The sequence below is a fragment of the Elephantulus edwardii genome, unplaced genomic scaffold, assembly GCF_000299155.1.
Source record: "Elephantulus edwardii isolate Elephantulus edwardi_28Jun2011 unplaced genomic scaffold, EleEdw1.0 scaffold00106, whole genome shotgun sequence".
In the NCBI taxonomy this organism is placed as follows: domain Eukaryota; kingdom Metazoa; phylum Chordata; class Mammalia; order Macroscelidea; family Macroscelididae; genus Elephantulus; species Elephantulus edwardii.
The window spans coordinates 10431942-10457633 of record NW_006399856.1 but is presented as its reverse complement, the minus strand read 5'-3'; the positions used below and the strand labels follow the sequence as shown (position 1 = coordinate 10457633).

Here is a 25692-nt window from a genome sequence, read left to right as displayed (position 1 = left end):
CAACATCCCCAGAGTATGTCAGACGGAGCTTTAGAATCCTTGCTTCCAAGGAGTAATCTGGTTTCATCCACTCCAGATGACCCTGTTTGTTCTCCTAGCACTCCATGGCATATTCAATACTCTTCTCCTGCAACAGATCTCAAAGACATCAGTTCTCCTTCTATCCTCCCTAGTCATTGTCTGGAAGGAGTATATGATTAGGTATTTTGTGTGTGATAATTAATAGTATAGATCAGGACAAATATTCCAAAGGGAATTGGGAGAGGCGTCGGGAGTAAAAATGTGCATAGATGAATGAAAACCAGTATCTTTGTGGACTTTGACTAAAATAAGAAAAAAAATGATTAAAATATAAAAGAGAAAACATGATAACATAAAGCATGATAAAAATAAACTCAAAACCAGGACAGATAGAAGGAAGGAAATGGAACACATACTAACTACCTTATCTTCTGGTTTTCTTCCTCAGGAACATGATATCAAGTTTGATGACCACGGAATGATGGTGCTGGGCTGTGGTCCATATCACATCGGTAAAATGATAACTCTTTACCCAGCACTTTACAGGGAGCTCTGATTATGTAGTCTATTATGTTTCATTGAGATTTCAAAGGTTGGATTTCAAATTGACCAGCTACTGTTCTGGAAAAATATGGGCTGTCTCCTCCCGTAAAGATTTAGAGCCTTGGAAACCCACTGGAGGGGAGCCATGAGTCAGAATCAAATAGATGGCAGCAAATTTGGTTAGCTTTATAATTTACATAATGTTTTTCACAGTCATGTCAATATTCTAAGAAGTATAAGTACTATGTGTTGTTAGATTAGATATTTTGCAGATTAAATGATTGACGTTTAGAAAGATGAAACCACAATTCACATAGGTATTAAGTCTTGGAAGTGAAACTCAAATGTGGCTCCAAACTACACATTCCATCTTCTTTAATTTCATCCTGTTGTCTTCATCATTTAGATCCTCACTAACTGAACCTCTTGCTGAGGTTGGAGAATAAACACAACTTTCACCTTCACTCTCATAGAATGTTTCCAGAAAGACTTACATTTACCCATGACCTTTGCATATTATCTGGAATTTTCATTTAGAGATACAATCTCTGACCTGACAGAGTGACTTTTGCTTATATCAAATGCAAATGGCTCATCTCATTAATGTATAAGCACAGCATTATGTAATCTAATTAAGCTGCTCAACTGAAAGTCGTATATTTCACCAGAAATGTTAAGAACAACTAAAACTTTTATATTTACTCTATTCATCATGTATCACAGTTATAAGTAGATATTTTGTTGGACAGTAATATTAATTCATGAGTATATTTAATATTTAACTTCTGCAAGGTATTTGGTTATGTAAGAACTGACTCATAGATGACCCGCCAGTAGTATTTCAGAGGCTATAAACTGCATGAGAGGAGATTGCCCATCTTTCCTCCAAAGAACAGCTAGTGGATTTGAACCACGTGCCATTGGATGGACAGTACAACTCCTTAGCACTAGACTATTGGAGCTCACTGCAGGGTATGGTAACTTGCTCAAATCTGGCCAAATCTTGAAGTATGCCCAAACAATTTCTACCTTTATCACCTGCTACTTTAGTTATTTCATAGCTCAGCGCCCTGGACATTGTCATCGATATCCCACCTCTGAATCTTTTTCTGTGTCTTCCCAAGTGCTACTTGCTGTATGATAGAACTCTTTATTACTTTAGCCTCAAAGAAAGGCTAACTGAGCTAATATTCAAGCATCTGAGGATTCAATCACAAAATTAACATGCTACTTGAGTAATATTCTTTGACATGAACGTTTAAGAGTCGATGTCTTGATGCTAAGGATTAATGTAAGGACTTTTCAGTTACAATAATATCCCTGAAGAGGTGATATTTTGAGACATTTAGGTCATTACTGATCTTCAAATTACTCCATAAAAGGTCATTCACTCTATGTGGGGTGGCCTTGCCGAACATAAAAGTAGATGTGTGGAAAGGATTCCACACTGCAAGGTGCCTCAGGGGTTAATTTGATTTAGTTCTCGGACAGCAGATTAAACGGAAGGACTGTGATACAAGGACTCAAATAGAAGGATCATTTACTATTTTTATGTGCAGAGTTCAATGTAGTTCCTCCTCCCACTTTTGAATGTTAATTTTCATCATTAAAATGATCTTCTGTTAGTTTTGAGGTTCTCACTCGCTCGTGCTACTGAGTTGTCCCCACTCACAGCAAACCCTCTACTCGGTTTATAGATCGCAGTGGGAGGAGACTGCTCATTTTCCCCAGTGGAGCAACGAATAGATTCAAACCAATGGAAACATGCAGACTTTGTGTGAATAGTGCAACTTACTAAAGACTATGCTACCAGGGATCAAAATCAGAGATTTCCTATTGCAGAGTTGAAATATGCCACCGTGTGATCCTTGTTTAATTAGTCTGTGGGTTTCCAACTCTTAACCACCAATTTAGATTTTTTTATTTTTATAAATCGTATTGAAAGGGTGTGCGCTTCTTCTCCATGGACTGACGGTCAATGATTTTCTGCGTTTCTCTGTGTCGTAATGGCGTCCTTCCCCCAACCCCCTTGTCTGTGCAGGCAGCAGTGTGGAGTTTGATTGGTGTGCTGTCTCCAGTATCCGCACCCTGCGCCAACTCGGCAAGAAGACAGTGGTGGTGAATTGCAACCCCGAGACTGTGAGCACAGACTTTGATGAGTGTGACAAACTGTACTTTGAAGAGTTGTCTTTGGAGAGAATCCTAGACATCTACCATCAGGAGGTAAGGCGGACAGAAAAAGAGAAGAGATATTCAGTGAGATATGTGAAGTGTATGTGTATGCATTCATGTTTGTAGATTTATATGGTAATTCTTAGAATAAAAGCTGCCATTGTCCCTGTTGTCTACTTAATGAGACTTAAAATCACCCCAGACTTATATTTTTGTGGCCTTGGCACAAAAGAATTATTTTTTTGTATGCAACTCCCTTTCTGCTATTTAAATGTTTTACTGAAAAAGCTACCAGGTAACAGGTGTGAGGCACTTACTAACTAGGTGTACGATGGCCCTTTCTAAAGTTTGACAGCATTCTTTTGTTGGTCCTTTAGATGTTTGCTAACCACCTCTTTCTGGTTAACATGATTGTGTGGTTTAATAATGAATCGTTCCCAGAGGAGAGAGGTCAATTGTTCAAAAGACAAGTTAGTTCTCTGTCCATTGGATAAAGCCATTAGGCTTCACACTAAGATCAATGAATTGATTCAGAGTAATTTTCATACCTGAATAGTCTTCTCTCACAATTGTTTCTGTTCCCCAAGCCTGATATTGTTGCCTGTCACTTTACTGTGGGCATCACCACGTATTATCTTACATCTGTAGGATAATTTAAATTCTCTTATAGTTATAAAAGTAATACTAGAAATTGAGTAACATCAGTAGTGATGTCTTTTGATGTAATTTTCATCATAAATAATCACTGTTATAGAAGAAATCTGGTCATTTGGCCTAGTGGCAAGAAGCTGCACTATAATCCCTAAGGCACATGGTTCAAATCCACCATGGGAGACGGAAGGACAATCTCCTCCTGTGTGATTAATTGCCTCTAAAAACTTGCTGGAGGGTCACCAATAGGTTGGTTCCAACTTAAAGGTATGCAACAACAATAAGAACAACAACAATGTGCCCAAGGCATGTGAGATAAAGCTTCACCATTTTTGCCTCCATAGAGCACTGTTCCTTCTTTCCAAGCCTTCTCTGGTTCTTCTTTTGGCAGTCCATGTGCAATTCAGTACTTTTCTCCAACACCATAAATCAAAGACATCAATTCTTCTGTGATCTTTGTTCATTGTCCAGCTCTAATTGTCCAATAATTAGTAACAGCTCTTTATTATTAATACAATATTATGATTACTTTGAAAATTGTCTTTACAAGCTAGAAATTAATCATGAAGCTATTTTGAAAACATTGATGTATTTATTAATGAAAATCTTTTCATTCATCAATAAATGCCTTTTTAGTGCAGTTGACTCCAGCTTTTTCTCCTAAGTTGCTACTTCTCTTAATTCTTAAAAATGATTTTGAAGTTCATCACGCAAGAGAATTTCATGTTTAATTGCAGAATTTGCTTTTAATCTTCCAAAATATAAATCACCCTGCTAATAAAATAAAAATAATAAGCACATAACACAGTAATGTAGTCAAGATTTAATTAATTTTAAAGGTTTTTATGGAAAACCCATATTGAACACATTTTTAAATGCTGATAAAAACAGCGTAAGTGTGCTTATCAAACTGTAGAACTGCGAATGATTCTCTGTACTATTTATAATACATTTTATTCAATTGCAGGTGTTTGCTTAGGTAGTACTATAATCTCCTTCATCAGAGACGTTTTTGTCCCTGAAAGAGTATTGCATAATGATTTCAAATAATGGTAAAATACTCTTGGCAGATAACAATTACTTGAGCAATTCTACCAAGATTCATTCTGGGGTTATTCTAACAAACATAAATTATGTCAAGATCCGTAGTCTGACTTTCATATATTTCCTGATAATTAAGTGAGGCTTCTATGATATTTAACTTAACTCATTGCCATCATGTTAGGACCCTCCAGTGAATTTTCAGAGGCTGTAAATCGCACAGAAGTGAGCATGCATCTTTCTCTCTCTGAGCACCTGGTAGGTTTGAACTGCTTGTCTTTGAGTTGGTAGCTCACCTCTTTACCCTTTTGACCACCAGAACTCCTTTATGGTGTATAGAATATCGAGTATTTTTATCTTGTGTAAATATTATGATCTAATATGTTATTATTGTTGTTGATTGCTGTCGAGTTGAGCAGGCCTCATAGCAATCCTATGAGCAAAAGGCCTGAAGTTTTCCCTCAAAGTTTATAGAAGTTCCAGAGGCATGTAGTTTAGGAAGTGGATGCTACTCTTCCTTCCAAATGATCTAATATATAAAATATTAAAATCTGTGTAGCTATTTTTTTTAAGTAGGCCCATATGACAATCCTAAATTTATGAATAAGAATCCCTTGTTTGTAATAAGGATTTACAATAAGGAAAGGAATTTACAGAAGGAACCAAATGAGAAGGTACTCCTGCCCCCAAATCCACCTCCTCCCCCAGCATCCTGTACTGTCAACCACTCCTCACCCCCCAAGCGTCCTGTCCTGTCCTGGCTCAAACCCTGCTCCTCTCCCCAGCATTCTGCACTGGCTCAACCACTCCCAGCATCCTGTACTGTCAACCACTCCTCTTCCTCCCAGCATCCTGTACTGCCTCAATCCCTGCTCCTCTCCCCAGCATCTTGTACTGGCTCAACCACTTTACTATAACCAGGCTCTAGAGACTTTGAGATTTGATAGAATATGTTTTGTTTCTCTAATCTGAGCCAGTAATATTGGTGTTATGTGCTATTGAGTTCCCAGTGACTCACAGAGACCCTATGCACAACAGTCCGAAACCCTGCTCTATCCTGTGCCAATCTTATTGTCCCTGACACACCTACCCCCAATACCCCAGTGACTCAGTCAATCCATCCCATCCAGGGTCTTCCTCTCCTGCACTGTCCCTCTACCTTCCCAAGCATGATGTCCTTCTCCAAGAACTTGCAACATGTCCAAAGTATGTCAGATGAAGCTTCAGAATCCTTGCCTCCAAGGAGCAGCCTGGCCTCACCATCTCTAGGATGAACTTGTTTGTTCTCCTAGCAGTCCATGCTATATTCAACATTCTTCTCCAGCACCACAGCTCAAAGGCATCAATTCTCCTTCTATCATCCTCCAGTCATTGTCCAGCTTTCTGATGCATAGCCAGTAATTGCAAAGATGATGACCTGTATCAGGTGCACCATAGTCTTTAGACTGTCATTGTTACTCTTCAGTACTTTGGAGAGGTCTCTAACAGCAGACTTTCCCAGTGCAATTAGTTTTTTAATTTCCTGCCTGTTGGTACCAAGAGTGTCAATTGTGGAACCAAGCAAACTAAAGCCGTTAACAATCTCAATCTCTTGAACAAGGAATTATCATATTGGTCCAATATATAAAAATTCAGGCTAAATATTCAGGAACTACATATGACACATGTCATAATAAACCCACTAAACCAATGCTGATGAATTAGTTCCAACATAGCAACTCTCCACCTGTTTTTGAGGCCATAAACTTTTATTTATGGGAGGAGCATTTATCTGTCTTCTAGCATGCACTTTGGAAGCAGGAGTGGCATCCACTTCTTAAACAACTTGCCTCTGGAAACTCTGTTAGCTTTGATAAATGTCTACGGTTTTAGAGCGGCTTCAGGCCTTTTGTTCAAAGGGTCGCTGAGTTCTGCTCGAGTCAAAGGGACTCAACAGCAACAGCGCACACTAGGCCACCAGAGCTCGTGTTCCGCTTTCTCATAGTCTTCAAGTTAGAACTGACTCATAGTTGACTCCCCAACAGGTTTCAGAAGCTGTAAGCTATTTGGAAGGAGATTGTCCATTATTAGGAGTAAAGAGGAAATGATTGTGATTTAGACTGTTGAAATGCAACATGAGGTATAAACTGGAGTGGTAAGATAAGGAAGAAGAGAGAAAAAGGAAACTGTGGTGGAAGGTTAGGAAGGGTTTACAGACAAGAGCTCTAGTGGCCCAAGGTTCAGTGCCTGGCTGCTAACTAAAAGACAGGTGATTTGAACTCACTAAATTTTGGCCACCAGTCTGGAGCTATTTCCAGGCTTCAAAGATGAGTGGAACGGTTGGATTCTGTTAAAGTGTGTTTTCTGATTTGGGGTTGAGACTAGGGTGTGGCTGTTGTTCATAATAGGGTGTGAGCTGATTGTTTAAAAAGACTGGCCTGAAGCCCTCTGGCCTGCTTTTTGTGGATCTCCCAAATAAAACTAGGCCTTGAAGCAGAAGTGGCAACCACTTCCTAAAAAAGCTTGCCTCCAGAAACTCTATGAACTTAGAGAAAAGATGGAAGTTTTGTGTTCAAGAATTTAGTTCATAGGATTGCTTTGGGTCGTCTATGACTCTATGACACTTAACAACAACAACAAATATGCTTTATGGGACCAAGACCTGCCAACCTCGTTCTATAAAAGATTAGAGCCAAGAACACTCTGTAGACCAGCCCTATTCTGTAGCACAAGTTTTTGATAATTTAAAAATAGACTCAGTGACACACAACTCCAACAAAAGGAAACTTGCTAGTGGGAATTTATAGTTTATATGGTTAGAGACTCCCAGTAGCGTGTTCTTTCCAGGGCTGAGAGGAGTCATGTTAGATGAGACTGGAAAAGCCTTAATTGTCTAAGTGATCTTCTTAAAAACATAAAGAATTTGTTTTTTGGGTTTTTTTTTTCCTTCTTTAGGGAATGAGAATCTTTGGTGAATTCCAAGACTAGAAGTGAAGACATTTTAGGGTTGATACATCTGAATGTGAACTGCTGAGAGGTAGAAGGTACAGGAGAAGACAGTGTTGCCAGAAGAAATCTGTATACATGATGAGATTTCAGAAGTAGTTCAGAAACAAATTAATTGTAGTATAGAATGAACAATTAAACTATTAATTGAATCCAACACCTTTTTCTAATTGTCATATGTGCAAATGTTGCATATATTTTATCATAGAAATATCTGGAAAGCCAGAACTATGTTTGTTTATCTCTTTGTGACATAATTTAATATTACCCATTGATGAGAGAGATGTAAATATCACACTCTGGTTCAACATGCTCAAAAAAGGAAATACAGCTGAGATTCACAGTTGTCTACTCATAGCAAACTTACCCAGTGATTGATGTTGTGAATGTCTTTTGCAGGCTTGCGGTGGCTGCATCATATCTGTCGGGGGCCAGATTCCAAACAACCTAGCCGTTCCGCTATACAAGAATGGGGTCAAGATCATGGGCACAAGCCCTCTGCAGATTGACAGGGCTGAGGACCGCTCCATCTTCTCTGCTGTCTTGGATGAGCTGAAGATAGCTCAGGCACCCTGGAAAGCTGTTAATACTTTGGTAAGGAGGAACATGTGTCTGTTTTCCTTGTTCTCTCTCAAGGAGTTGTAACCTGAATGCTAACTACTGGGGATGTTAACTACAAGGCAACCAGAATGCATTATACTCAGTTGTCACTTTTGAGCTGTTGTAATTCCATTATTGTGGCTAACTGCTGGTTATAAATGGAGAGGAGTATTCTCATTAAGATTCAGACAATGAAAAGAAGTTCAAACTATTTTAGAACTAGATTTGATATTTTGAATTAGAAGCCGGGGATTTTATGTATTTAGATGTTCAATTTACATTTTAATGGTGTCTTTTGAGAGAAAGAATAAAAAGAGTTGGGTTACCACTTGATCTAATGATATTCTGCATCCTGATGGCATATTTAAAGCTATTCAAACAATTTGTTGTCTCTCTTAATTAGACCGAAGCACTGGAATTTGCAAACTCCGTTGGCTACCCTTGCCTGCTGAGGCCGTCTTATGTTTTGAGGTAACATTTTGTTTTCCAAAACAATGATTTAAAAATCTGATGGCACTGATAGATATGTTGTATGCTAATAGCAGCAGGTTTTGATGTGCAGAACCTTGTAAACCCATCAGGTAGTTCCCAGGACATCGCAGCAAGATTGATTGTCTTTTTTCAGTGTAGCAGTGGCAGTTCAAAGGTCCCATAGTGCTACATCTAGAAGCATGGCTTGGGCGAGCCTTTGTCAGGCTTGAAGAGGATAGGGAAAAGGAAAATGTATAAAACATCCTTTCATCCTACATGATGGCACACAACAACAAAACCACATTGCTTTCTACAGCTTAGAATTTTTTTTAAATTTTTTTATTTTTTTATGATTGCTAGGACCTTCTTATTTCTCTGGTTTAAAATTCTGAGCCTTTTGAGGATATAATTTTAAATAGATGCATTATCATGGTGCACGATATGGACAATGAGGATCTTTTTTTTAAATTGAGTTGTGAAGCTAAATTGTATCATCAAAGGAGGCGTTATAAATTATCAGTTATTCTCCTTAGATGTTCCCACATGTGAGGAACCACCTCACTGAGTGTGGGATCAGAAGAGAAACACAATTAGCTGTGTAAGGTTTGGAAGTGTAAATGAAATGCAAGATGAAAGCCTTAATACAATGAAAAAAATTCAAACTGAGGTGGAAAACTTTTTCTTTTTTTTTTCTCATTTAAATGACATGTTATGTAAACCACAGTCTAAGAATAACATTTCTTGGAGATTTTAACATAAATTAAATAAGACACACATTTAAAGGAAGAGTGCGGAAGATAGCTTTGTCTTTTGGGCTCACTTTCTCCTTTATAGCCTGTGCTAGTCTCCTGTTCTGTGAATTATCAATGTTACTACTCTCGCTTTCCTCCCAAACAGTTTGAAGCAATTGAGAGCTCTTTATGCAGAAATTTCTAATAAAAGCAGAAAGCTGAAAAGGGAAAGAAAATACTAGTCGTTAAAAGGAACTGGAAAGTAATGTTTCCTCCAGTTGCCTCCCCTCCCCTCTCCTCTCATCGCTCCTCCTTGACCCTCCCCATTCCATTTTGAAAATGTCAGAATTCAAAGCAAATTGATTTCAGATATTATTCTCTCTCAAGTGCTTGGAAGGAAGGACACACGTGAATAAGTTTCAATCAGCTACTGCACGTTCCATTTGCAAATGTTACTAAGGGGAAAAAAAAGGATTCTTTTGAAACCTAGTTGAGGTAATAGAATGACCTGCCTTGACAGTTTACCAGTGGTTGGTAAGGAACTTGAAAGACACAGGCTTAGACTGACCAGCTTCTGGACTGGATCTTCTTAACACTTAGTAGAGAACTTTTGTTGTTGTTGTGTACCACCGAGTTGTAATTTACTCATAGCTGACACTCCAGGGAATTTTCAGAGGCAAAAAATCCCAGAAGAGATTTCCCATTTTTCTCCCAGGGAGCAGCTGGTGGATTTGAATTACATGCCTTTGGCTTGACAGTGCGACTCCTTTCCACTAAACCAACAGAGCTCAGTAGAGAACTAATAGAGAGTTAAAACAATAAATCAGAAAGCATACAACTTGAGTAAACAGGCTATTCAGAGCTAACAGCTTTTTTCTAGCAGTGTTCTTTTAAGCCTAACTTCCACTACCCATCCCCAAGTCCAGCATAATGAAGTAAAATCAGTTTAGAAATAGTACTGCCTTACTCGGCTGCACGGAACCTGCAGATGATCTGGGGGCATTCTGTGAATCAGTCAAGAGTAGAATGTTTTCTTTCTAAAGCCATAAGAGACACTGACCAGCTGGCTTTTTTGGTTTTGTTTTGTTTTTTTCTTTCCCTAGTGGTTCTGCCATGAATGTGGTGTTCTCAGATGATGAAATGAAAAAATTCCTGGAGGAGGCCACTAGAGTCTCTCAGGTAAAGTCCAATTCCTGCTTGGTGCCTTTGACCTCTTTTGCTAATTGTGACTTTATTTTGTGTGCTGTCTGGTTTTCTTCTCATGCTGTTAGGGCTATTTTTCTCTCTCTCTCTCTCTCTCTCTCTCTCTCTCTCTCTCCCCTGTGTCTTTCTCCCTCCCTCCCTCCCTCTCTCTCCCAAATCCACCTTCTCATTTCCCATTTATGAAAGCAAGAAAACTCGAAAGCACATTTAGACCCTGAGGACTATTGGAAGAAGGGGAAACACAATGTACACGTGATTCATATATATATACACACATGTTTTAAACTCTTTCTCTCCTCATGAGTTAGAGGCCTATCAAGTAATCCCTGGGATTCCCAGCCTGGTGGGCTTCCCTGCCATGTTCAGCATTAGCAAGTCAAAAGTTTCCAGGTTTTTAATACTCACACCTGGGGATTTTGCCTTGTCAACCACACACCTTTAAGTCCCTTCGCCTCGCTCAGCTATTGATTTTTTTTTTCTTCCTGGTACTTTCCATTTGTGAGTTAATAAAAATGTTTATCGTCTTGTGGTGATTCAACCACCTTCCTCCACTGCTCCGGCTTTTATTTTCTCCCCTGGCATTACCTCAGTGTGATCCATTTAAGACTTACCCAGTGGGGTTATTGATCTACAGTCCTTGTACTGTAGAGGATGAAAGTAGTATTTTTCCTTTTAAAAGCTTTCAGAAGGTAGTTGAGGTAAAGTGGAGGGGCAGGGGGCAGGAGGGTGCATAGAAGAGCTCCTAGAGAAGAGTTTGACGTTGGACAGGTAGAATTTGGAGGGTGCTGAAGATTGAAATCAGAGGCATTTCAAAGGAGAGCAAGGAGCATGAATAGTCCTAGTGCACAGGGAGCCAGATTCCCAGTTGGCATGGTTCTTGCTCCTCAGAGGTGTTTCAGTGAACAGAGGAGGTAAGGATAGACGGGGAAGACGATGAGCATGAAAAATGAGCACCAAGTATGCTTTGAATTCATATTGTTGGATGTCCTAGAACTGTGGGAAAATCTCTCCAATGGGTAGGTTTTCATGAATACATTGTAGAGTGAAGTACCAGATGCCTTCTCTTCCATCCCTGGGCCCGGTGATCTGCTTTCAGAAGATTACAGCCTTGAAAAAATTGATGATGCCCAGTTCTGCATTGTACACATGGTTTGTAATGTGGAAATCATACTGAGAGCCAGTAACAACACCAGACAGATTTGTTTGGGGAAGAAATCCATCATGTTTGCCATGTGTAAACCCTCTTTCCAAGCCATCTAGGAGTCTGTTTTTGAGATTCCATTATTCATGTTGAGTTCTTTGGATGTTCTAAGTTGGAAAAAGAGCCCCTACCTCCCAATAAACAGAAAAACAAAACAAAACAAACCAACAAAACACCCCACCCTTGTTCTTATGAAGATTGACTAATCTTCTAGTAAGATTGTTAGTATGCTCTTGTAGTATGTGTAGGGTTAGATTTTTGAAAGTACTATTAGCCCAGTATGAAAACTGCATGACCTACTTCACTTATATGAAGTTACTGATACAAGAAATTTCAGCTAAAGTTTCCTCCCTTTTCTTTTCCTTGGTGACAGGAACACCCGGTGGTGCTGACAAAGTTTATCGAGGGTGCCCGGGAGGTAGAGATGGATGCTGTTGGTAAAGACGGAAGGGTGAGTGCTCGATCCCCGCATCCCTTACCCTATCTTCCTGTCAAAGAGTTTTCTAAGTAATTTTGAAACCTAACACATCAGAACACATGATTTTGATTTCTATACACCAGGTTCTATTTATAGCGTAGAAGCTGCTCAGCCAAAAACCAAACAAACAAAACCTTCACATTATCAAAGAGATATATTATTTACTGACAATTCTGCTGACATGTTGACATGTCATGGAGAGCCCATTTCCTGTGTTTTATACTCCAGCCATTTGTCTTAGGTGATATTCACTATTAATTATCAGCCTGTACTCGTAATTCTTTTGGAATAGATTTTTCTACCTCATTTTCTTTTGTCTGTAGTTATCCTTTCATGTTTCAATGGGTATTATACAAACATCCCATGTTTTTCTTTCTGAAGTTCTTAATTGAGTCTCGGGGTTTTCTTCACCCTTCATTTCCCACCCTCCCCCTCTTTATTGGGTTAATAAAAGCAAAATCAAACAGAAAGGTGGGCAAGGACAACAAAACTGGTTTGCCATCTCACATCTTGTATTGTTAATATAATGAATGCTCTAACTTCAGGGAGAAATGAAAATGTGAAGAATGCTTTTCTTTATTCTGCCAGTTTTGTTAATAACACATTTGTGATTTATCTTAAAACATTGAAGGTTACGTTTTAGGAGGTCCTTGTTGTTTTTATCTGCTTTAAAGAAAGTAAAAAGCTTACCTTCATCTTCTACTTTGCAAAGACTTTAAAACACTACTGAAAGCATACATTTTTTTTTTTTTTACTCTTTCAGTTTAATAGTTCAAAGTACTTTTTTTTAGTAATGGTGTTTTATTAATATAGAATCAGACAATGTTTGAGATGAAGTCCCCTTACAGATTATTTATTCTAGTCATTTCCTCCACTACCTCAATACCAAATGCAGGGATTTGCCTCACAGTATAACTGGGATCATTGTTTTCTGTTTAAATGGCACACAAAGTTGTACGACAAGACATTCTGTTTTCTGGATATCTTTGAGCATTCCTTATCTTGAGCTAAAATCCGATTCCTTTAAGTACTCATCTGCTGACCTTTCCAACCTCTGGAGTTGCAAAGCATAAACACAGTCCATCTCCTTTAGAATTTTTTTAAGTACTTGAAGATATTATTAGTCACCTGTTGCTTTATACCATTATGTGCTGCAATAGTACTTAAAATATATTCTGATTTCTCCAGAACTCAGGGGGATAATCATCTTTCCGTTTTGGGACGTTGTATACTCCTCCACCAACACAAACCATCTCTTACTATAGGCTCAGAATCATGTCAGGAATTCTATGTGTCTTCTTTTTATTCTTACAAACCTTCCCCATGATAGATACCATGGCTCTTCTCAGCTTACTTGAAATCAAGGTTAAGTGGCTCAAAGTCCTTGCCTAGGCCACAGAACTCATAAATAACAGCAGGAGAACTGAGGTTCAACTATCATTCTGCTCTGAGTCATTGGTAAGACTGATGAGTAAATCTTTGTAATTTGTTTAAGTCTTTTATGACCATTCAATTATTCTCTCTCATGCTCTGATTTGCTTAATTCCCAAAGATCACATTTAAATGATAAATGAGTTATAGTGACTGAGACTATAGACCTGAGCTTCTGAAAAATAGGGTTCCAAATGATGACTTAGGCATATACTGGTCGCATGAACTCGGGTGTTTACTTTTACATTGCTTTAGTTACCTTACTTACAAATGAGAGCAAGAATATTTTTCTCTCCTGAGAAATTTTAAGTTAATGATCTCTTGATCAGCTCCTCAAGTCTTCTTTCAAACTCACCTAAGTAATTCTGTTTACTTATCTATACATTCCTCTCTTTTGTCCTTTTATCTTTTCCAGTATAAAAATTTTAGTTTTTGAAAGAAAAGACAAATATATTCCCTGTCACACAAATGCTTTAATTTTCTGGCTTGTTTATTTAGAACATTAAATATAAATTTCTATTTCTTATTTTTCTATTCTTTATTTCCACACTTATCAGTGGATCAGGGAGGGAAGCTTTCAACTACACTTTTGCTCCTGGATGCAAGCAGGTACACAGGGTGTCTGATAGGCCACTCTTTCTATTCCGTTCATCAAGACTTAGCACAGGAACAGCTCCATGCTTGAGGCATATGTTAGAATCAAAGGAGTGGGCCACACAATGGCTTTATGGAGCTAGGAACCTAACAACTCTTTCTAAAATCTTCCTTTGGCCAGGTTATTTCTCATGCTGTCTCTGAACACGTGGAAGATGCCGGCGTCCACTCGGGAGATGCTACTCTGATGCTGCCCACACAGACTGTCAGCCAAGGAGCCGTTGAAAAGGTGAATATAAAGAAACATGGAAGATGTAAAAGGAAATGATTGGAAGGGGTACTTTAAAAGCAAAGCAATACGACAAACAAAACCAGGTAGCAATGTAGGAAGTGCTTTCCATCAAATGTAATGGTACAGAATCTTTCTCAGTCTGGGGCTGCTGGGTATATTAAAGAGAATACTTGCCTTCATACCGAGGAATGTCTGTGTGGTGGTATGTTATGGAATGTAACCACCTAGGGAGTTTGCTAAAATATAGATTTCTGGGCCCTGTCCTACATTTCTAATTCTAGAGTCTTGGGAATTGAATGAGGCTGTAGAAGGTACATTTTAAACAAGTTCCAAGTATATTTCTGCTGACCTTGGAACCACATTTTGAGAACTACTGCTCTGAGGGATCCTAATGTTTGAGACCCAATAGGGGATGTGTGTGGAAGCAGTGTTTCCCAGGAGGGGTAGGACAGATGTGCACCGTTAGGAAATTCTATTTTTATTCTGTAGCATTACCCTTACTTTCTCCTTGTTTCTCAAATCAGCACTTTCTGATTTGTCTCCTTCTGTCCATCTTTGAAAACTGCTATTTCAAAAGATGTTTCCCAGCCATGACAAATTCTAACTTTAACTCATTGCCATCATGCTGGACCTTACAGCTTACCCTGCAGTAAATTTTCTGAGGCCGTAAATCACACAAGAGGAGATTACTCATCTCTCTCCCATGGAGCCACTTGTGGATTTGAACTTTGAAAGAGGTTCTCCCTTCGGGTGAGCAGTGCAGCTCTCTACAGACGACGCCACCAGAGCTGATGATGACTCTGCTGTCATAACCAATGTTGAATGTTAAGTGTTGTTAGTTTACAGAATCTAGTCCTGAATAACTCAGCTGATGCTCCTTTAGCCTTTGAGTATATCATACCAGCCTCTCTGTGTGTAGCTTACTGATAAGAAATTTTGTTGCCAACACAAAGATCCTCAGTTTGAACCCACCAACTGTTCTGAGGGAGAAAGATGGACAGTCTCTTCCCGTGTGATTTACTGCCTCTAAAAAATCTTTTGGAAGGTCAATTCCATCTTGATGGGACTCAACAACAACAACAACAATATGTGGGGGGGAGGGGGAAGGAGAGAGGAGAGGAGAGAGGAGAGAAGACATCTTTAGAGAGAAGAAAGAGACTGAGAGAGCATTTCTCCAGTGAGTTATGTCTGAAGTCTTCCTTTGTTCTGGAACTTGAAGGTAGCAGGATGCTTTATAATACTAGTAGCATGAAAGAACACCATCTCTGGATTTTAAATCTGTTTCAGTTTCTCACGTCAGGATAAGTGATCTCATGAACTCGAATTTTCCCAAATCTGTCTTAGTCCAGTGTGTGGAAGACTCCACTTTCTTTTCTACCCAATTATATTGCTGGGTCCCTCTTGCAGGGGCAGCCCTTGGGAAGCTCTTGCCTCTTTTCCTCAGTTTCCCTCTGGCCATGCGTGCCTCTGTCACTTGTGGATAGAAGGGTTTCTACATGTGACATATAACACCTCCCTCCAGGGAAGCACTGTTTTCCTCTGACCATAATCTCTACTCTTGGAAAGTCCAGGGCAGAAGAAAAGCAACATAAAAGAAATCTCTGTGGTCTCTTCGCAGTATCATGCAATTTCAAGGCTTCCACCTCTCATTAGAATAATAGAGAGTTTGGGCTGTAATTCTTGGTGCTAAAACAATCAACTAGACTGAACAAATTCTATCCAGCCCTCAACAGAGAAACAGATAATATAATTGTAGCATGGTAGGGGAATTTGGCAAAGAGCTAATCCTGCAAAATTATCTGAATATTTAGCATATCTGATTATTTTGTTAATGGAAGGGTGACAATGGATTAGAGAGAATTATTAATAAATGCATAACTTTCTGTAAAGAGAGAAGAAGAAGTCGGAATTTAAGATGCTATTTTCCTTTTGCTTTAGGTGAAGGATGCTACCCGAAAGATTGCCAAGGCTTTTGCCATCTCTGGCCCATTCAATGTGCAATTTCTTGTGAAAGGAAATGATGTATTGGTAAGCAATGCCACGGTGTTTGACACAGTGTTTGAGAGGACACAGCTACTATGTTAGGTCATGTTGGATTGTGACCCTCTGGTCATCTCCTTCACTTTGAACAACAGACAAAATACAGCTGAGAACCCTGCAGCTGCTCATGTCTGAATGTGGGAGGTTGTTCAGCATATAATGTCTGCTTTGTTAGAAGGCACCAGTGCACTGTACAGTGATATGCCAGTCACAGCTTCATAAGGCTCTCTGACACATGGAAAGTATAAAAGCTATATTATCTATTGTGATTATTATATGCTATACAGATATATCTTTATATATTATGATGAGTACCTGTTGTTGATAGCATTTAAGTGAATACCATCATAATGTAACCTGAACTTGTAGAGGAGTCAGACGTTACATGCACAAGAGTTATGCTTTAATTGTTTACTAGCAAGGAATGCTTCTCTGGATATCTTTTGAAGAAAAAAAAAGATAGTGAATTAATTCGGTTAATTCTAATAATTTAGTATCTTAATGAAGGAGCAATCAGCACACATTCAGTACCTTCTATGCAAAGTCATAGGATTGCTGTAAAGGTGCATTAGGCCTCATTGCCACTCTCAAAGCACTTGAGATTTAGTGAGAATTGGGAACAAGATTAGTTTATAGCTTATTATCACATAAGGTTAAGAATAATGACTACGACAGCAAATGCTCAAATAAAATAGCTGGTGTGCGTGAGATCACATGCTTCATTTGAGGTGGATCATAAAGAAATGTCAAGGAGGATTTTGTACAGTGAGCTGGACCTTAAGAAGGAGTGGAATTTTGGCCAGTAATGCAGTGAGATCTGACATATAGATGGGACATCAATTTCAAGATTCAGCAGGTTGTAGGAGACAGTATAGTAGTTTTTGTAGGGAAATGGTAGAAGGTAAACTCGGATGAGAATATTGGGGGTCATAAAAGTGGTAAAAGGAATTTTTCTTTTACTTTTCAAGAGAAGAGCAAACTTGGGGGGTGGGAGCCTGGGCAGGGAGAAAAATGCAGTAATGAATGCATGGAAATCTAAAATTTCTGTAAATGTTCATTAAAACTAATAAAATTTTTAAAAGTGGTAAAAGGTAATATTAGAGAGAGCGTTGGATTGAGTAAACTTTAATCAAAGGGAAGAATTGCATTTTAATATAATGGTGATCGCTGAAATTAAGTGAATGTTTGACCCTACGCTTTGTAATTATTTGAACTCTGCCCTAAAATATATTTGTCATCAGTGTGTGGGATGGGTTAGTGAAGAGACTATGGGTGAAGAGCAAAGTTTAGCAATCCTAGCGGAAAGGAAACCAGTTAGAAAAAGTTAAAATAGTAGAAAGAAAAAAGTGGCAGACGACTGTCCCCAGTTAGAAACAGTTGGAAAGCAAAGAGTGGAAAGAATGTTCTTGTCACTCTGCTCACCATCTACTTTCACCTTCCGTATTTTCTTGTTTGTCCAGGTGATCGAGTGCAACCTGCGAGCTTCCCGATCCTTCCCTTTTGTGTCCAAGACACTTGGTGTAGACTTCATTGACGTGGCCACCAAAGTGATGATTGGAGAAAACATTGACGAGAAACCACTTCCAACACTGGACCATCCCATCATTCCTTCTGACTATGTGGCAATTAAGGTAACATTTTCAGAAATCTTTTAGTTATTGTGTGTGTGTCCAAGGGAATGAATAGAAAACTATGTCATCAAAAAGAGTCTGAGGACTTTGAAGCTCCTTTGTAGAGTGCTGGAACAGAGATCCACTAGACTTTCTTTCAATGGTTGTACCACAGTCACATTTCAACTATTTAAATTTCAAACATGTAATCAAACTATTAGTAAAAAGTCATGTTGTACTAAAAATGTGAATTATTATATCTTTCAAAAGTTAAAGATCTTCTAGAATTATAAATGTTCAAAGTTGCCTAGGGAAAGAAATTCCAAGCTGTCTATACAACTGAAACAGGATGGAACCAGTTTAGTCATACTTCATTAGGATAAGGCCTGGATTAAGCCACTTCTGAATTGTGCCAAGTCTACAGGGAGCATGACTCTCACATGGGTGATTACACTCTGGTGTTAGTCAAATTTTTATCACCCTGACGACCTTTAATTCCTATTTCCTGTATTACAGACATAATTTTCTGTTTGAAAACTTGTACCTCACTGAGGTCATTTGAGAGTGATGGAAATGATGGCATCTTTAGAAAGAGTAAACAGAAAAATGTACCATTGGAAAAGAAATTTGAATCCTTTTTTTGTGTAATAAATTCGAAAATAAAACCAGTATGTTCTTCCATCTGCTTCACTACGCATGTATACAGATTATTCATAATACTGACATTCAGCTACTTCACTATTCCAACCCAGCTATGAAGACAAATGAGAGCTGTACATTTATATGATTTCTTAGCTAAAACAATCTGGGAAATATGAGTGTGATATTTACATATCCTGGATGACTTCAACAGACTTCCATTGATTTATTAATAGTGTCTCAACTTCAGGTGTGCTTCAGCTAAGACTCTGGACTTTCATAATGAAGTCATAAGTAGAAGTTACAAACAAAAAAATATTTGTTGTTGTTAAGAGCCATCAAATTGCTTGTGACTCATAGTGACCCTAAGTACAGCAACTCTGAACCCTACTCTATCCTGTGTCAGCCTTATTGTCTCTGACACAGCCACCCCCATTGCCCCAGTCACTGAGTCAATCCATCTCTTCCAGGGACTTCCTCTTTTGTGCTGTCCCTCCACTCTTCAAGCATGAGTGACATTTAAACTATTAAATTATTAAATAATTAGAATAGAATTAAATAGGTCACTTCTTACAACATGCCCAAAGTACCTTATTAAAAACCAAAAAAAGATCATTTACCTTATTTTTAGAATAATTTAGGATATCTTGGATTCTATACTATTTTGGGATAGAATGTCATCTTCTACTTTGGTGGTATTTATTCCTGGAAATAATGGCAAAAACTTAACTTGTTGAATCTTATAGTGAGAACATAGGCAAATTTTTTTGTTTGTTTGCTTGAGACTAACAAGTAATAGACCCTGAAAAATACTTTCCACTTGAGAGTTTACATATAAATTTTTAAATTTATGCTTCTTTATTCACAGACACAGAAATCTGTTTTTATTTCTCTTTATATATTTTACATAATATATACGCACATTTGTATGAAACAATTTCTGACAGAAAACCAACATTGATAGCTATTTTTCAAAATGCAGTGTATTTTCCAGCTTCTTTTGTTATCATTGTCTATAAATCTTGATTTTCTTTAAATGGTTTATTCATAGAAAACCCTAATGTAACTTTAGTGAAATAGATGGATAGCAGCAGACGGGGCTACTGGAGAGCGAGGTCACAGGAATAGATAATAACTTGACTTAAATAACCCAGAAAAATGTCTCCAGCCAGAATTCCCAGGATTATTTTGAAGAGTGCCAGCATCAAATTAGGAATAGTCTAGACGAGATAAATATACACAAGAAGCAAGAAATCGGTTTTTAGTGAACTGTGCTAATAAAATAAATGGGGGGAAAAAAGCACTCCGACGTTCCAGTTTATGTGAAAGCTCTTGGTGAAAGTGTTTTTCACACAGCAGAATGTTTTTCAAAGTTTTTAAAGAGGTGTCAACAACAGTTTAATGTCTCAGAAGTCAGCTTACAGACAGTCATTTCTGGCCAAGGTAGCTTGTTGCAAATCCAAATGATCAGAACAAGAAGAGGAATGTTTCAAAGCCTATGGGGGCGGGTGGAAGTGTTTGAACTGTGTTTTGAAAGACCAATGCCCAATGGACTTGGTTTGAAATCATTCCAGCAGGAATATGTGTAGACCAGATTAGAAACATTGGCCTAGACTGGTCACAGGGGCCCTATTTACAGGAATAATTTGTGATTATTTAACTTAAGATTGAGGCCAAGAACTCAAGAACTTCTTGGAACAACATTTCATAGCTGTTTTTTTTTAAAAGTCTGATGCTTTGACCAAAGAGATTTTTTACTCGTCTACCATCGCTTAAATGAATCCTGTGAGATATGGTTCATGAAATGTTTTTATCCACTTGCACTCTCTCTATACCTTTCTTTCAAATGGCTTTCTTCCCCATTATGTTTGACAGGCTCCAATGTTTTCCTGGCCCCGGCTGAGGGATGCTGACCCCATTCTACGATGTGAGATGGCTTCTACTGGCGAGGTAACTAGTTATGACTCATAAATGCTTTCACTAAAGCTACTGTAAAATGTATGGGTTTATGATCTGAATAAAACAGTAAGTTAGTAAATAGCAAGAGTAGCAGAAATCTTAACCTCTTCTGCCATTATAGTGAATCTCAAAATTCTTTGAAAAAGAAAATTACACTTTGACCAAAAAAGAACATCTTTTCTTTTCTTTGACCAGTTTTTTGTTCTTCTGACTTCGATTTCACGATATAAATGTAGCACATGTGTCCCTAATTTATTACACATTTCTACAGCTTTTAAATATTTCTCTGGATATATAAGTAACGCATTTTTTGTTGGGGTTCTTTGGTTTCTTTGTACCAAGCCCTATCTTTCCCCCTTGCTACCTTTTGCTCTGATGAAGTGAGATCATTGGATTTTTACCAGCACTGTATAGAATGATAGCAAGAGGGGTATTGAGACTGTGCAGATGCATATAAAATCTTGGGACCACTTTCAAGGCAATCTTAACCTCCTGGGATTAGCAGAACTTGTTCATGGGACTGGCCACTGGATGTCCTTCTTTACTTATGCTGGGACTTTGTCAGCTGAAAAGAAAAAGCCAAATCCCAAATCCATTGCCATTGAATCGCTTGTGACTTTGAGGTACATTCTGCACAGAACAGAACTGCCCCATGGCTTTTCCAGGGCTGCAACTCATTATGGAATTAAGCTGTCACATCTTCCATCTACATAGTGCCTGGTGGGCTCGAACCACTGACCTTTCAGTTAGCAGTCAAGCACTTAACCATTGTCAGCTGAAGGATTCTTTAAGAATGTGAAATGTGTTTCTTGTAGAGAGCTGTCAGATTCTGGAAAGTTCTCTGAATGTCCGTGTCAGGACATTTTAGGAATCACCTAACCCTTGACAGGCTGAGTGGATACAACCTTCAGATTCCCATCAGTGCACATTGGAGTGGCAGCATCAAACCACGAAGCATCTGTGTTTCCTGCTGACATTAAAGAAAAAGATTTAATTGAAACAAATACATGAGGTTTTATATGGTTGCCTGGTTACAAGTAAGGTCTGTGATGAGAAGTCGAGACAGGAAGGGGTGAAGTGAAGACTAAATGGCTAACCTGTATGCATTTGGACTGATAATCCTCCATCAGCCTTTTACTGCTTTTTTAAAAAAAATTAAATAAGCATGGCAATCTGACTTTAAAAGCATGACACAGTCACTTTTCTTGTTTGCTAAGGGAGACACTTTTTTTTTTTTTTAAATGGAGACACTTTTCAAGTTCGTCTTGATCCCATGGTTACTACAATTGCAGGGCTGTTTTTCATCAGTAGAGGGCCCTGCTCTGGTGACAAAAGGAGTGCATAGGGAGCTGTGTTGCTTACCCAGTGGTGGTGCCTCTGATGGTTCAGATCTGCCAATGACTCTGCAGGAGAAGGATGGACTGTCTTCCTGTGCAGTGTGCAGCTTCCAAAACCCACCGCAGGGCCAACTGTGAGCCACTTATGACTCAGTAATAGTTTGAGAGAACAAGAGGCTTCAGAGGAGGGAGAGACCTTTGCTGCTTTCTCTCACATGGCAAACCCATTCAGCTCCCAGATAGACGGTATTAGGGGTGTTGTAGAGTATGAAATATTTAGAAATTCACTTCTTCTTTTGTTGCTTTCGTTTCTAAAGTACAAAGGAAAGTGCTGCTTCTGCTGCTTATAAAAAGGTTCAGAGTCCCCCGTGTCTTAGCGTGTGATGTTACAAGGTCTGTCTCACCACTGAAATCACAACCATAATTCCACCTTAATGAAATCCCAATCGGCCTTCAAAGAGTCATTCTCCGTGTCTAAATGGCTTGTTCTCAGATTGAATCAACCTTTGACTCCTGATCCAAGCAAATGCTGTTTTATTTTCCTACATAGTGATGGCTGCCCTAGTTTTTAAATGGCATATCAGACTTTTTCTTTCCTTTGTTTTTTGTTTTGTTCCCCCCCCCCCCATAGAAAACCAGTGAAACCTCTAACGTGTTGTATTTGGGTTTTAGGAACTTAGATTAGCATTACTTTATTTAGGTGGCCAATACTTGACTATTTTAATATGTCCAGAGTGAAAGACAGACCTAGTTAGATCTGTCAGATGATGAGATCGGCTCAGGATAGGATTCAGGACTATAATACGGAGGGTTGCTATAAGTCACAGGTGACTCGATGGCACATAACAACAACAAGAGAATGAAAAGCCACTGGAGCTGATGGTTGACTGAAGTTGATATTTATGAGAATGTTCCTTTCACAGTAAGAGAGCCATTCAGTTAAAAACAAAATTTTAGTCACCCGTATATTGATGTTATTTACTGTAATAGAGGATATGAGTTCATGCCAAATGATGATGTGCATAGCAGAATCTCCTCACCTCATGTCCAGATCGAAGCCACTTGTTCTGTTGTAATGGGAGCCATTTGACTTGGAGTCTCAGTGTAGCACAATTACCCTCCGTGAGGTTTCTGTATAGCCTAACGTTACATCCCATATACTCCAGCTTATATGCTTTGCTTTTTACATATGGCTGTGGAATTCTGCACAGGCAGCAGTAGCAGCAGATTTTGGTTCATTTTATGAAAACGATTTTTGAAAAGTTCCTTTGAGGCCTTCGCTGAGTTATTGAATTTCTCAGAAGTGTTTCCCATAAATGGAATGAAATGACTCCTAACTGATGGATCAATAATTATGCATTCCTGCCTCTCACCGATGCATTCATACTGCAGCGTTCAGGACATGGACCGGTATTTAAACATTAAGTCATATTAACATTTGGTAACCTACCACGTTATGAACCAGAAGCCCTACCTCATATCCAAATATCTCATAGTAGAATCCAGTTATGTTTCCCCGTGGAGGGCTTTTGGGTAGAGAAAGAATTGCTTATTCATTCATTATGTTTAATTAAAAACATAAGATACATCTGCCCTGGCTGCCTTCTTAATCCCTGGATTCAGATTTCATGGTCTTCGGACAACACTGATAAACTCTAGGAAAAGAATCCATAAGTAAAAGTGCCTTTTTTTCTTTTGGTCTTTTTGTTTTTGCAGGAGACAGGGGAGAGAGACTGGTTACTTAAAAGTAAATAAATTGTTTCACTTTTTAGAGCTATTTATTTATTCCTAAACAGGTCGCATGCTTTGGCGAAGGTATTCATACAGCCTTCCTGAAGGCAATGCTTTCCACAGGGTTCAAGATCCCTCAGAAAGGCATCCTGATTGGAATCCAGGTAAGTGGCGTGTACTTTGTATACGTGTGTGTGTGTTTGTGTGTACCAAGACTACGGCTGGCTGGGGGAAAGGATACGATTTGTGATAGAAAATGTGGGGGTTGGTTTTATGTTCCACTAAAGGAAGTACCTACTTAGGGCAAGAATGAACATTTGTTCTCTGTTTCCTGATTCTTGTCTTTCTTCCATGGTAGTAACGAATGCAAAAAAAAAAAAAAGCTGAAAGAAGGACCATTGTTAGTGGAAAAGCATTTATTCAAACAAGAAGCCAGGCTACAGATTAGGAATCATCTTTATTCCTTAGCTGACTTTTCTACATATTATAGTGTTTCCTCTTTCTCTTTGAACTCTGAACATAAGCTCTCCATAGAATTGGAAAAGCTTCTTTCTTTCTGTCTAAACTTTCCCCTGTCTGCTCACCAAAGCCTGTGGTATGCACTACCTTGTCTGCATTCATTACCTGTGTTAACCTCAAAATCCTGTTTTCCACAATCTGCTTTTTATTCCATCTGATGTCTCAAATGCAACATGTCCTAATTTGTAATCATAAATATTTCTTCTTGATCATTGCTCCTCTTTCTTATCCACTAAGTCATTCCTTTAATTTTCAATTTCCAGAATACTAAATTGTAGAGGCATAGCATTATTTTGGAAATTTTCCCAATCTGACACTCTATGATTAAAGTTTTTGAAGGGCAATGACTTAGTGGGTGTAAGATAGTAAGTGTATCCCACTGTATATGTAAGAGATATTCTCAGAGTTAAATTATTTGGTAAGTCTACCAGGTCAAAGTAGGTGGGATAACTGTAAAAAAAGGATAGCTTTAAAAAAAATGTAAAGAGCATTATAGTGCAGCAATGAATGAATGAAAACCCAAAATCTCTGTGAATGTTCATTAAAATTAATAAAATTTAATAATCAAAAAAATAGAAAAAGAAAATCTTATGAGAAAAAAAGAGCATAATAAATTTATTATTATAAATTAAATGCAAATTCTAGATCAAAATAGTGACCAGGAAATTTCAGTTACTTCTTGGAGTAATTACTGTAAGAAAGTGTGAATTTATATTTCTAAATTTCCTGGAAAAAAAAGTTTAGATACTTCCTAGATAGTCATTCATTTTCTCTTGAGATTAGTAATTTTTGGGTCCTTTTAAAAACAAAGGATGGTCTTATATAAGACTCCTGCTGTGCTTTTAATAAGCTCCAACCCTGCATGGTTACACAAAAATCAATAAAATTATAATTAAAACAGTACCAGGTATTCTCAAACCAGTGGGTGATTATTATAGATACTGTCTCATTAGGGTGTCTAAATATCAGCAAATTAGATCCAGAAGACTGTACGGAGGGTGGCTTTGGAGAAGTTTTTGCAGAGAGTAACTTGGGATTTTCCTTCATCAAGGTAGAAGAAGGACAATGGTGAACAGTGAGTGCAGTGGCTAACAAGATGACTTGCAGTTGCAAAGCTTAATGGCAGTTTTGAGACAAATCACACTATATGAGAGCCTCGTCACGTTATAAATGGGTCTTAACTATTATTAAGTTGCAAGTATAAGAGTATATGCCCGACTCCAATTATGGCTTAAAGTTTAATGTGAGACCTGGGGAGCATTCAGAGGAGCCCATGCCCTTCGTCCTCAACTTCACAGCTAATCATAATAGTGCTCACATTTAAAAATGCCAGTTTAAGAAGGCGATGATGTATAAAATTGTGCCTTGTTTGGTTCCATGCTTCAGGGGAATATGAAGCAAAATTAATTTGACCCCTGTGAAGTATTCCTGCAATTTTGGCAC

At 38.4% G+C, this 25692-nt stretch overlaps 1 protein-coding gene across 1 annotated transcript in view; it reads left to right on the top strand.

Moving 5' to 3' along the window:
- Positions 1–25692, top strand: part of CPS1 (carbamoyl-phosphate synthase 1, mitochondrial) — a 140463-nt gene that overhangs the window by 102000 nt on the left and 12771 nt on the right. Inside the window, exons 24-34 of the mRNA XM_006891930.1 lie at positions 470–533; positions 2606–2787; positions 7813–8007; positions 8417–8484; positions 10319–10394; positions 11993–12070; positions 14304–14411; positions 16353–16442; positions 17915–18085; positions 20579–20653; positions 23796–23894. Of these exons, the coding sequence (XP_006891992.1) occupies positions 470–533; positions 2606–2787; positions 7813–8007; positions 8417–8484; positions 10319–10394; positions 11993–12070; positions 14304–14411; positions 16353–16442; positions 17915–18085; positions 20579–20653; positions 23796–23894 (1206 nt within the window). The remainder of the gene's footprint in view (positions 1–469; positions 534–2605; positions 2788–7812; positions 8008–8416; positions 8485–10318; positions 10395–11992; positions 12071–14303; positions 14412–16352; positions 16443–17914; positions 18086–20578; positions 20654–23795; positions 23895–25692) is intronic.